The 13823-nt window shown below is 44.3% G+C and overlaps 1 protein-coding gene across 1 annotated transcript in view; it reads right to left on the bottom strand.

Annotated features, from left to right (window-relative positions):
* PPP2R2D (protein phosphatase 2 regulatory subunit Bdelta) overlaps positions 1-5956 on the bottom strand; it is a 51783-nt gene extending 45827 nt beyond the window's left edge. Inside the window, exons 1-2 of the mRNA XM_056529364.1 lie at positions 5364-5956; positions 5198-5272 (exon numbers count right to left, since the gene is read on the bottom strand). Of these exons, the coding sequence (XP_056385339.1) occupies positions 5198-5272; positions 5364-5370 (82 nt within the window). The 5' untranslated portion in view covers positions 5371-5956. The remainder of the gene's footprint in view (positions 1-5197; positions 5273-5363) is intronic.
* Positions 5957-13823: the final 7867 nt, after the last annotated feature.

Raw genomic sequence — 13823 nt, 5'->3', positions numbered from 1 at the left:
AGTATACAGCAGTGTTTCCCAACCTGTGTGCCTACAGCTGTTTTAGAACTACAACTCCCATCATGCCAGGACAGCCAAAGGCTGTCCAAGCGGAGTTGTAGTTCTATAACAGTTGGGGACACACTCATTGGGAAACACTGATCTAAGAGAACACATCAATTGCTGCTCTCATTTTCTTTAACAAATTATCCTTACATTTCCAAGAGGCATAACAGAGGAACAGCTCAAAGCAGAGCCCTGAGACAACTTTCCCTGGTACTGGTATCTTACAAACGTAACTAAGACACATTAGGAAGGTTCATATCTCCAGTACTACACAGTGCATTGTAGTAAAAAAAAAAAAAACCCCATCACAAGATGATGCGATGCAGCGTTCTGTGCAGGGGAAATGCTGCATCACATTTAACTAATTTAAATGAATGCACGTAATACCAGGATGTACCTAAAGAGGGGGCTTCTCTAATGTCCTATTAAAAATGGGTTATCCCAAGATTACAAAAATCCACAGAATAGGTGACGATTATCTGATCAGCTGAGGTCCATCCACTGGTCCAATGTACCCGACTGTCAAAGATAACAGGGCTCTACTCTAGTATCTCAGGTCCACAGTGAGTGGAAAGGCAGCATGCATACTTCACCAATCCACACAGGGGAAACGAGACCCTCATTTGTTGGGTGCCCCGGAGTCAGACCCCCACCATCATCAGAAACGTATCACCTATTCGGTGGTTGTTGTAATTTTGGGACAAACATCCAGAAAAGGGGGGGGGGGGAAATGGTCACAAACGGAAACTCTTTACTACTGCTTGTTATTTATACGAATAATTATTTTAATGCAAAGCTTTATTTGGGGGGGGGGGGGGTAGGACCAAAGAAATTCACTCTCCTGCCTGAAGAAAACTGGTAGTTCTCTAGTAGTTTTTGCAGCAGCTGGATAGCCACAAGTTAAAGGGGTACTCCGGTTGAAAACTTATTTTTTTTAAATGAACTGGTGCCAGAAAGTTAAACAGATTTGTAAATGACTTCTATTAAAAAATCTTAATCCTTTCAGTACTTTTTAGCAGCTGTTTGCTACAGAGGAAAATCTTTCATTCTTGAATTTCTTTTTTGTGTTGTCCACAGTGCTCTCTGCTGACACCTGATGTCCGTATCAGGAACTGTCCAGAGCAGGAGAAAATCCCCATAGCAAACCTATGCTGCTCTGGACAGTTCCTGACATGGACAGAGGTGTCAGCAGAGAGCACTGTAGACAAGACAAAAAAGAAATTCAAAAAGTAAAGAATTTTTTCCTATAGCATACAGCTGCTAAAAAGTACCAAAAGGATTAGGATTTTTTAATAGAAGTAATTTACAAATCTGTTTAACTTTCTGGCACCAGTTCATTTAAAAAAAATAAAAAGTTTTCCACCGGAGTACCCCTTTAAGGACCACTGGGCCAAAGAGATGCCTTAGATTAACCTGTCTATAGATTGCGGACTTTCTTTTGGAAGCGGCTCAGGTTGGCTATAAGAGATAGTTGACTTTCTTCAGGAGGAGAGTAGATTCCCATACTACATACAAGTTGAATCCACACTTTACATTTCACATACTGCTGTTTTCCCATTACAGCTTTCTTTATGTGAAGGGGGTTTCTCCTCGCCTGTGGATAACTAACTGATCATTGGGGAACAACCTGCACAGATAAGGAGAATGGAGGTTACTTATGTGCCAAGTGAACGGAACAGCAGCGCATACACCTGGCTGCTCTCCACTCATTCTCTACAGCAGTGTTTCCCAACCAGGGTGCCTCCAGCTGTGGCAAAACTACAACTCCCAGCATGCTCGGACAGCCGAAGGCTGTCCGAGCATGCTGGGAATTGTAGTTTTGCCACAGCTGGAGGCACCCTGGTTGGGAAACACTGCTGTACAGGGACTTCAAAACATCCAGGAAAAAAAAAAAGCTAAGTGCTGAATCTTGCAGCATTCAGAAATCCAAAGAGGTACCTCCTCTCTAGTTATCACTAGAGATGAGCGAACTTACAGTAAATTCGATTAGTCACGAACTTCTCGGCTCGGCAGTTGATGACTTATCCTGCATAAATTAGTTGAGCTTTCAGGTGCTCCTGTGAGCTGAAAAAGGTGGATACAGTCATAGGAGACTCTTTCCTAGGAATGTATCCACCTTTTCCAGCCCACGGGAGCACCTGAAAGCTGAACTAATTTACGCAGGAAAAGTCATCAACTGCCGAGCCGAGAAGTTTGTGACGAATCAAATTTACTGTAAGTTCGCTCATCTCTAGTTATCACCTATCCTGTACATAAGGGTAAACCCTTTTAGGGTCTATTCACACCTACAGTATCCTGCGCATATTTGTTGCAGAGATATGAAGTTGTGTTCATTTAGTTAATATTGGACTCTGCAGTATAAAATCCTGCGCCTCAAATACGTGCAGGATGCTGTATATGTGAATACACCCTGAGGATAGGGTCACACATGCCTTATTTTGCTGCATATTTTGCTACCCGATAAAGTCAATGGGTAGCAAAATCAGCTGCAAAAAGAAAAAGCACACGTGACCCTACGCTAATGGCTCGTTCAAACGAGCAGATTTTGCTGCAAATTTTCTACAGCTTTATTTTCTGCTGCTTATTTTCTGCTGGCAAGTCAATGGTGCAGAAAATAAGCAACAGAAAATAAGCAGCAGAAAAGCTGTGTAAAATCCGCACAAAAAACCTCCTCTGTGAACATGTGGATATCTTCTGCTGCAGATTTGCCACAACAGATTTTGCTACCCATTGAAGTCAAAAGGCAGCAAAATATGCTGAAGCAAATTTGCAGCAGAAAATATGCACGTGTGAACTTTCTGCATATTTTCTGAAGCTGGTTTTGCTACCCACTGACTTCAAAAAAGGTAGAAAGTATGCAGGAGAAAATATGCATTGAAATGCAGGACATGTCTCCCTACCCTTAAGGGGTTTTATCAATGAAGAAAAAAATAAAATTAAATGTATCCCCTATCCACAGGATAGATTAAACATGATCACATGCTTGTGAGACCGTTGTTACTTTCACCTCTATGTGACTAACATCAATCATAGCCAGAAATCTACATCAGTTCCATAGAAGTGAATTAAGCAAGTGCCCTGCTGCACCACACACTCAGGGGCCCCCACTGATCAGCTTCTTCACTTCTAACCTCTAGATATATGATAGAACTTTTAGGGCCTACGCCAGTGTTTCCCAACCAGGGTGCCTCCAGCTGTAGCAAAACTACAACTCCCAGCATGCCTGGGCAGACTTTTTTTTTTTTTAAACCTAACCACGGGACAAGTGATCAACATATGATCGTAGTGCTCAGATCGCGACCAATCACAATATCAGATGTTCCCAAGTGCCAAGATGCATACTCAATTCACTGCTTATGGGATTGACGCGGATCACACTCCGCATCAGGAGGGGCAACTGACCATATGACCGATGGGGACCATTGGACCCCCAATGATCAGCTAGTTATCCCCTACCCTAACACTTAATCATGGGATAAATTCTTCACAGAGGGTTTTATCTGAAAAGGATCTGGTGTTAGGGGTATGACTGCCCGAAACCCACAAGTTACAAGAAGGTAGGTTGCTGAATTTTGGCAGCAGTCACTTGATCGCTGCTCCATTCACAGCTATGGAGTTTGCGCTTGGTAAACCATCGATCTCATAGCAGATAATGTAAGGAGCTCAATTTCATTTCCAGTGATCGTGGGCTCCCCCTCATTGTTTCGCTACGTATGCCCTTATGTCCTTTCGATCATAGGAAAATCACTTTACTACAGAACAGCATCTCCCAAGCTGTGGGCTCTTCAGCTGCTGCAGAACTATAACTCCCATCATAGCTTTGCAACAACTAGATCAGTGTTTCCCAACCCCGGGTGCCTCCAGCTGTTGCAAGACTACAACTCCCAGCATGCCCAAACAGCCGAAGGCTGTCTGGGCAAGCTGGGAGTTGTAGTTTTGCAACAGCTGGAGGTACCCTGGTTGGGAAACACTGATTTAGAGAGCCCAGAAGTTGGGTGAATGCCACTTTAGAAGCTGCCCTTGTGGCACCCACAAAATAGCTATTTTATTAGATATACCACAGATGGTGTGCTCTATATCACAGATGCCAGTGCAGTGGTTTGCACAGCTTTGCGCCCCCCCCCCCAATACCAACTCAGTGCCAGGCCCAACTTGCCCCTTATACCATCCCAATGGCAGACCTGACATGTCTCCTGTATCACCCCAATGAACAGCCAGGCACACCCCCTATACCAACAATGACCGGCTTGGCATGCCCTCCGTACCACCCAGACCTGGCATGACCCCTATACTACTTAAGTTTCAGACCTGGAATGCCCTACATACCACACTAGTGACAGGCTCAGCATGCCCCCTATACCACACTGGTTCCAGACATGCCTATCCATACAACCCCTGTGCCAGGCCCAGCATGCCCCTTATAAATGTCAGGCCTAACATGCCCTCTGTACCAGTCTTGTGCCAGGCGTGCCCCCTATACCACACTAGTGCCAGGCCAGGTATGTCCCTTCATACAACCCCTGTGCCACGCCCAGCATGCCCCTTATAAACGCCCTAATGACAGGCCTGGCATGACCCTAATACTACCTAAGTTTCAGACCTCGAATGCCCTACATACCACCCTAATGTCAGGCTTAGCATGCCCCCTATACTACACTGGTGCCAGGCCAGTCATGCCCCTCCATACAACCCCCGTGCCAGGCCCAGCATGCCCCCTATAACACCCTAATGTCAGGCTTAGCATGCCCCCTATACTACACTGGTGCCAGGCCAGTCATGCCCCTCCATACAACCCCCGTGCCAGGCTCAGCATGCCCCCTATACCACACTGGTGCAAGGCCAGGTATGCCCCTCCATACAACCCCTGTGCCAGGCTCAGCATGCCCCCTATACTACACTGGTGCCAGGCCAGTCATGCCCCTCTATATACCCCCATGACAGGCCCAGCATGCCCCCTATTACACCCTAATGTCAGGCTTAGCATGCCCCCTATACCACACCGGTGCAAGGCCAGGTATGCCCCTCCATACAACCCCCATGACAGGCCCAGCATGCCCCTTATAACACCCTAATGTCAGGCCTAGCATGCCCCCTATACCAGCCTTGTGTCAGGCTTGGCATGTCCCCATACCACGGATGCCCCTGTACCCACCTTCTGCCACATCTTCGTCTATGGCACCTTTGACTTGGGAGAAACACCACTGGAAGTCGTTCCCTCCGGCCACTCCTGCAACACAAGAGACAGAGCCGGTGAGGAGAGGTCTGTAGGCCGCAGTGCCCCCCCGGAGCAGGCCGCGGCTCCCCCCTCCCCTATTTACCTGCCATGGTTTCCCTCTAGGCCTCCCAATCCGGGCGTCGCTGACAAGGAGGAGGAGGAGAAGGAGGACGGGGAGGGTTCGCCCTTCACACTCTCCCCCTCCCGGGTGTGTACGGGGCCCGGGCGGTGTGCAGTGGTGGTGCCGGTACCGGTGTGTGGGGGGCAGGAGGAGGCGGGCAGGACACGGAGGGGGACGCGCTGCTCACGAGCCGCTCTCGGCTTCTCCGGGATGAGGTTTCAAAATGGCGCACATTGCTCGTCGACATGATTCGGTGACGTCATTTAACCCTCCCGCCGCCGGGCGCGGCGTTTAGTCACACACAGAGGAGAAGCCTCCTGCTTCCCTGGCGGAAGCGCCTGACCTGCGCGGCAGCGGGAGGGTTAAGAGCAGAGCGGATCGGGCGCTGTGCGGAGGGTATGCGGAGTAGATAGGACGCACCACAAGTCTCAGCACGGCCGCTGGATAGAATGAAGCCCCACATTAATACATATATTGGAGAGGGTTAACCGAACATAAAACATGGGGAGAGGGAAGGGTCCCTGAACTACAGAAGTTGTCCCTAGCAACCAATCACATGCCAGCTGTAAGGTCCAGAGTCCCTGTGGAAAACTGAAAGCAGCGACCTGATTGGCTGCCGTGGGAGTTACCTTAAGGGGTTTGGGGTTGCTAGGAAACAGTCAGCAGGGTCTGGGGTGATGTGTATGGTATATTAGCTATCACTGCTGAAGGGGGCGCCACTGAGCCTAATTAACTGATATAAGGTTATTTTATGTTTTTAGCTGTAGTGTATGGGAGTCTAATGTGAGGATTGTATGTTGGTATGATATAATCAGTGTATGGTAGTATATGAGAATGTTACAGTCATGGCCGTAAATGTTGGCACCCCTGAAATGTTTCAAGAAAATGAAGTATTTCTCACAGAAAAGGATTGCAGTGACACGTTTTGCAATACATATGTTTATTCCCTTTGTGTGTATTGGAACTAAACCAAAAAAGGGAGGAAAAAAAGCTAATTGGACATAATGTCACCAAACTCCAAAAATGGGCTGGACAAAATTATTGGCACCCTTAACTTAATATTTGGTTGCACGCTTCCTATAACCATCAATAAGCCTCTTACACCTCTCAGCCGGAATGTTGGACCACTCTTCCTTTGCAAACTGCTCCAGGTCTCTCTTATTGGAAGGCGCCTTTTCCCAACAGCAATTTTGAGATCTCTTCACAGATGTTCAATGGGATTTAGATCCGGACTCATTGCTGCCACTTCAGAACTCTCCAGCACTTTGTTGCCATCCGTGTCTGGGGGCTTTTTGATGTATGTTTGGGGTCATTGGGGGAGGTTCATTAAAACCTGTGGAGAGGCAAAGTTGCCCATAGCAACCAATCAGATTGCTTCTTTCATTCTTAACAAGGCCTGTGAAAAATGAAAGAAGTGATCTGATTGGTTGCTATGGGCAACTGGGACCCAAGATCTCGGATGCAAACCCAGCTTTCGGACACTGGGCTGTACAGTGCGACCCAAAATCCATTGGTAATCCTCAGATTTCATGATGTCTTGTACACATTCAAGGCACCCAGTGCCAGAGGCAGCAAAACAACCCCAAAATATAATTGACCCTCCACCATATTTCACTGTAGGTACTGTGTTCTTTTCTTTGTAGGCCTCATTCTGTTTTCGGTAAACAGTGGAATGATGTGTTTTACCAAAAAGCTCTATCTTGGTCTCATCTCATCTCATTTCCCAGAAGGATTTTGGCTTACTAAAGTTCATTTTGGCAAAATGTAGTCTTTCTTTTTTATGTCTCTGTGTCAGCAGTGGGGTCCTCCTGGGTCTCCTGCCGTAGCGTTTCATTTCATTTATGTGTTGACGGATTGTTTGCACTGACACTGATGCTTCCTGAGCCTGCAGGACAGCTTGTATATCTTTGGAACTTGTTTGGGGCTGCTTATCCACCATCCGGACTATCCTGCGTTGACACCTTTCATCAATTTTTCTCTTCCGTCTACACCCAGGGAGATTAGCTACAGTGCCTTGGGTTGCAAACTTCCTGATAATGTTGCGCTCTGTGGACAAAGGCAAATCTAGATCTCTGGAGATGGACTTGTAACCTTGAGATTATTGATGTTTTTCCACAACTTTGGTTTTCAAGTCCTCAGACAGTTCTCTTCTCCTCTTTCTGTTGTCCATGCTTAGTGTTGCACACACAGACACACAATGCAAAGACTAAGTGAACTTCTCTCCTTTTTCTCTGCTTTCAGGTGGGATTTTTATATTTTCCACACCTGTTACTTGCCCCAGGTGAGTTTAAAGGAGCATCACATGCTTGAAACAATCTTATTTGTCCACAATTTGGAAAGGGTGCCAATAATTTTGTCCAGCCCATTTTGGGAGTTTGGTGTGACATTATGTCCAATTTGCTTTTTTTTCCTCCCTTTTTTGGTTTAGTTCCAATATACACAAAGTGAATAAACATGTGTATAGCAAAACATGTGTTACTACAATCCTTTTCTGTGAGAAACTTAATTTTCTAGAAAAATTTCAGGGGTGCCAACATTTACGGCCATGACTGTATATGAGCACTATATGGTAATAGTTTATAAGCAGTGTATTATATGAGCACTATATGGTAATAGTTTATGTGCAGTGAATTATATGAGCACTATATGTTGATATGGCCTAGAAATTCCGCTCAGAAATTCCAGTTTTTGGGTATGTTCACACTACGGATTGTGAACGGAATCTCCGCTTGCAGAATTCCGCGAGCGGAGATACCATTCTGGCGGCCGCCACCGAAATACTTCGGCGGTAGGACCGCACATTACTGCGTCGTCACCATTGACGGCTATGCAGTGTTCGCGGACTTTCGTGCAAAGAATGAACATTTTCTTTGCGCAGAACAATTTCAGCGGCAGAATTGTCCGCTGCTGATATTCCACAGTGTGAATGGGTCTCACGGAAACCCATTCACACTGATGTTTATGTTTTCAGCGCGTAATCCCGTTAGCGGAATTCCGCTCACGGAATTCCGCGGGAATTATGTAGTGTGAACATACCCTTTAACTGGATTCTCCTGCACATGGCACATTGAGACATTTTCATGCAAATTCCACACTCCGCCAAAAGAACGAGGGACATGTAAATTTTTTGAGCGGAACCTGCTCGGATATGTATAGCCGTCATTGGTGATGGTGCATGGCCGGGCGTTCATTGCGCCAACTGAATCAGCTGTGCACAAGTTGTAGTGCGGACTTACGGCAAATATGCCTCGACCAATAGCATTCTCGGCTATCTTTGCACTGGAAGAAGCTACTCAGTTTATCCTCCATTCACACAATGTAATTCTGCATCTGTTGTAATTTAGAAATGAATAGGGGGGGGGGCGTGTTATTATTTGTCTGTGTTAATCCCCATTTTCCTGTGCGTACATTATCTATGTCCCCCACATTTGTCCAAGAGGTGCACATTCTCTAAAAAAAAAATAAAATAAGTAGTGTAGATGTAGACAGGTTTCTAAGTTTGGCCTGGGCTGGCGTGAGATTCCGCAATATTTGCAGTGTTTTCTCTTCTCTCCTCACCTGTCAATCAAATCCGACTCTTTACACTGCATTGGTCGGATCGGTTGGCCGGCCAGGGAGTGTGAGGCTATGTTCACACCACGGAATTTCTGAAATTGAATTCAACAGGATTCTGCTGCGCTGTGCACATGGCGCAATTTCCGTGCCAGATGTTTCCGGCAAGCAAATTCCGAATTCCGTGTCCACAGAGAGTGAAGCTGTTCATCCTTTCTGTGGACTCCGCACGGAATGCATAGTCGTCTATGAGACACATTCCTGTGTGGTCCTGGTGCTGGCATATTATGCCAGCGCCCGCAGTCTCCGGAATGTCCGCACAGAGATTCTCCGTGTGGACATTCCGACGTGTGAACATAGCCTAATCATGCTGCCGTACACTTCAACCTGCTATTACTCACTATCGCAGTGGGTCTGGACAACATGTAATATTGTCTGGAAAGATCAGTGTTTTCCAAACAGTGTGTCTCCAGCTGTTGCAAAACTACAACTCCCAGCATGCCTGGACAGCCAACGGCTGTCCAGGCATGCTGGGAGTTGTAGTTTTGCAACAGCTGGAGGCACACTGTTTGGTAAAAACAAAGCTAGACTTCTGTTCAGTACCTTTTGTGTTTTCCCATATTTGTGTACACAGCACTGCTGTAAACATGCCAAATACTTTTGGATGATCACATGATGACAGGAATGGCAGGCTACCAAGCTCCCCCCCCCCCAGGAGAATCACCTATGACGTGGAAAGGTTTAAATAATCATTGCCTGTAAGGAATTATTCACTATTGGCAGGTATGCGGTTTATTGTAGTCATTTAGCTGTCTGATCACCTGTCACATGCATTACACCACATATATAGTAATTATTATTCCTGGACTGAGAAACAGTTATAATTGTATTGAAAAAATCCTGAAAATTCTTTAAAAAAAAAAATGATCCATGTGTTCGGACTGTATGTGACTACTTTACTACTGAACACACAAACAATGAACATGAGTAGGTAGCGCTAAGGCTGCATTCACACCACGTTTTTGCAATACAGTTCCAGTATACATTTCCAATGTGAAAACCGTACAGAACCGTATTGAAAACCGTATGCATTGACTTTCCATTGCAAACCATATGCCAAAAGATGCATCAGGTTGTGTCCGTTTTGCACCCTGTACGGTTTTGTCAGTTTTTTTTTCCCGTACCCAAAACCGTTGTCTACTACGGTTTCTGGTCGGGGTTAAAAACTGTATTAAACCATATACGTTTTTTTTAACATGGGAGTCAATGGGAATGGTACAGAACTGTATGTGCATACGGTTCCTTCCGGTTTTCTCCATACGTTTTTTGACTTTGCACAGTTTTTTTTCTTGGAATTTCAATCAAACAAGTGAAACTTTATTCAAAACGTATACGTTTTTTTTCTTAAACGGATGCAACCGGACATCATTTTTCAAACCGTGTACAGTTTTTAACTGTATACGGGTTGAAATTTGTACACACCTTTTGATACAGTTTAGTCAGGTTTGGTGGAATCAGTTTTTCATTAAAAAAAAACTGATACGGGAAGTGTATTGCAAAAACATGATGTGAATGCAGCATTAGATGGACGTATTGTGTCCTAGGGCGTCATCTACTTTTTGGGAGGGGGATCCATTTTTGGCTTTAAATGGGCACTGTCAGATTCCAAAACTTTTTATATGTTGTTACCGATGAAAATAAAAGACCTTTTGTCATATGTTTCTTTTTTTTTTTTGAATATTTAATAAAGAAATAATAATAATAATTATAATAAAGAAAACGTGTACAGAGCTGTGTCGACCACGGCACAAAGTGGTGGCCAACGCACCCCCTCCATGCATCTTTATCAGACCTGCGAACTCAGGCGCGGCACCCCGGTCATCTGTGCACGGAGCGAACTCCGTGTTCTGGATGCCGCCGTTGCCGGGCAGGAGATCACGGGGGTCCTCAGCGGCGGGAACCCCGCAATCAGACATCTGATCCCCTATCCTTTGGATAGGGGATAAGATGTTATGTGACGTGGTACCCCTTTAACTCCTGCTAATGGAAACAATGGGGGAGATTTATCAAAACCTGTGTCAAATTTTTATAAAGGCTTCTGAAAAATGAGAAGCAATCTAATTGGTTGCTATGAGCAGCTGCACCACTCTTCATCTACACCGGTTGTGATAAGTATCCCTCGGTGTTTCTGCTGTGGAAAAAGTGCAGGAACTCCATTCCCATGTGTTCTTGCAGGACTTGAGCTCTGGAGATCATGGTCGGACCCATTTTCTCCCTGCCTCGATGATACACTTAACCCCTGTGGATAGGGGATATGGGATACATTTTTAAGTACCGGAGTACCCCTTTAAGTTCTCACCCTTCTGGCTTATTACCTGAATTGTCAGACAAACAATAAACCCTCATATCTTGGGTACGGAAGGGTGTATCATGTAAAAATATGTGTGATCATAAAAAAAAAAAACAGCATCAAAAACTGCAATGGCAACTCCCAGCATCCCTTGACAGCCCTTGGCTGTATGAGCATGCTTGGAGTTGTAGTTTTGCAACATCTGGAGGGCCACCGTTTGGAGACCACTGGGCTATATAAACACATTTTAATATAAGTTTTTTTTTCCTCATGTTTAGCTACCATCTACACTTCTAATGTGGACATATTCCAGCATCATAGTTCTATGGATGTATTACGAAATGGGATTTTATTTTCTTTTATTTGGATTTCAGATATGTTCACTTGTGGCTGATTTGTTACAGTTTTTTTTTTTTTTATCATCTAAATCTTTAATTTTTTTTTTTGTGTATAGCAAGGGCATGGATATGTGCAGGTCCCATCAAGTGAATAGAAAAGTTGTATATTTTCTGCAGCGTGTGAAATGTTTGATAATCATTAGGAATACATATTACATGCAGTCTGTATTATTGTGCCCTGCAAGATCCCGTCTGATAAATCCAGCTTGTCCATGTCCTTTTTATTAATGAAACTGTAGTGTAAACCGACAAAGAAAAACTTGGGCCGCCTGCATTTGTAGATTTACCACATCGGTTCTTTTAATAAAATGTCTTGGCCATAAATAGAACAGGTTGTTTTTAATAAGATAGCTGAGCATGCCAAGTTTAATTGCTTTATTGCCAAATGTTTCAGCTTCTCCCAGATGATGAAGCAAAGAACTGATCGTAGTTTCAACATATTGTAAAGCTAGTATTAATTTCATAATATTTAGATGCGTTTTGGTTCAGTAAAAAAATTGCAAAAAAAATCCTACTCTAAAACACAACATCAATGGGACCTAAATCAGCTCTCCCTTTTCTTTGTGTAGGGGTATGTTTAAACCTACAAAAAAAATTCACAGCATGTGGAATGTATTTGGCAGAATGGTATGCTAATGTGTACCTCTGCATACCCATGGCAGATCCATTCAGTTTAATGGACTAAATGTAGTCTAAATTGTGACTATTTAATCCGTTTCTAAGCATCTACAGTTTTATTTAGCAGGTCGTAAATTCATGGCTGCCTAGATGCATTTAGGGGTTAAAGGGATATTCCAGGGGAAAATTTTTTTTTTAATTTTTTTATGTCAACTGGCTCCAGAAAGTTAAACAGATTTGTAAATTACTTTATATTAAAAAATCTTAATCCTTCCAATAATTATCAGTTGATGAAGTTGAGTTGTTCTTTTCTGTCTGGCAACAGTGCTCTCTGCTGACATCTCTGTCTGTCTCGGGAACTGCACAGAGTAGAAGAGGTTCGCTATGGGTATTTGCTTCTACTCTGGACAGTTCCAGAGACAGGTGTCATCAGAGAGCACTTAGAAAAGAACAACTCAACTTCAGCAGCTCATAAGTACTGAAAGGATAACAAATAATTAATAGAAGTAAATTTGAAATCTGTTTAACTTTCTGGAGCTAGTTGATATATAAAAAAAAGTTTTTCCCTGGAATACCCCTTTAAATTACTGCCATCAGAATGAGCTTCAATGTCAGTCCGTTATGGTGAGTATCAGGTGCTGATAGCAGCCTCCATTCGCTGTATAAGGAGCAGGCTCCTTGGCCTAATGGATACTTCCTGAATTATCTTCTGCTTTACGTGTATGATGGATGTCGCCAAGAGGTTCACAACCGGGGCCATTTTAAGCAACAGTGGCCAACCTTGGCCCTAGCTCCTCTTATATTGCTGTAAGTCTTTTTTTTTCTATCTTCACCATCCCTGATAGAAGCCCCTAGACCGTGGCCTTGGATAAGGTTTCGGACTTCACTTTTCTAGCCCTTTGGGTTTGTTGCCTGGTACCTGCTGTTCTGCTGGTTTTGTCCAATCCTCTAACTATGTCTTTGTCTTATCCTTTGTGCTGTTGCTTCTGTCTGTTTTCCTGGGGATTACCTTTGGCCACATTCCTCATAATGCTACAGTTGTATTGCTGCTCCTGCCGCCAATCCGTGACTATTCTGGAGACTGCAATGTGAGAATCTGACCAGGAAAGTCCATAACTCTTTGGGGGGGTGATAAAACTCTGCACCCCAGTCTAGACAGGGTCGAACCAACTGTGGTTCAAAAGGACTTATTTCTATAGTAAGGAACATTACATTACATTGCATTGTCAAACCACACATCCAGACCCTAACACCTCCTGCCACCTTCACCTTAAAAACATTTCTCAAATATGCTTATTCCTCAACTTTCACTCAACTAAGCTACTGGTCATATTACTGCAACATCCTTCTCTGTGGCCTTCCATTAAACACTCTTGCTCCCCTCCAATCCTTAACTCTCCTCACTTTGCCTCTGCAAATCCCTTCACTGGCTATCTGTTACCCAACATAGTCCGTTTAAACTCTTAATTAATAATGACATAAAAGGCCGTCCACAACCTGTTCCCTCCATACATATCTGATCTT

Source organism: Hyla sarda, chromosome 7 (assembly GCF_029499605.1).
Source record: "Hyla sarda isolate aHylSar1 chromosome 7, aHylSar1.hap1, whole genome shotgun sequence".
In the NCBI taxonomy this organism is placed as follows: Eukaryota; Metazoa; Chordata; class Amphibia; order Anura; family Hylidae; genus Hyla; species Hyla sarda.
This window is presented reverse-complemented; position numbering and strand designations above follow the sequence as displayed.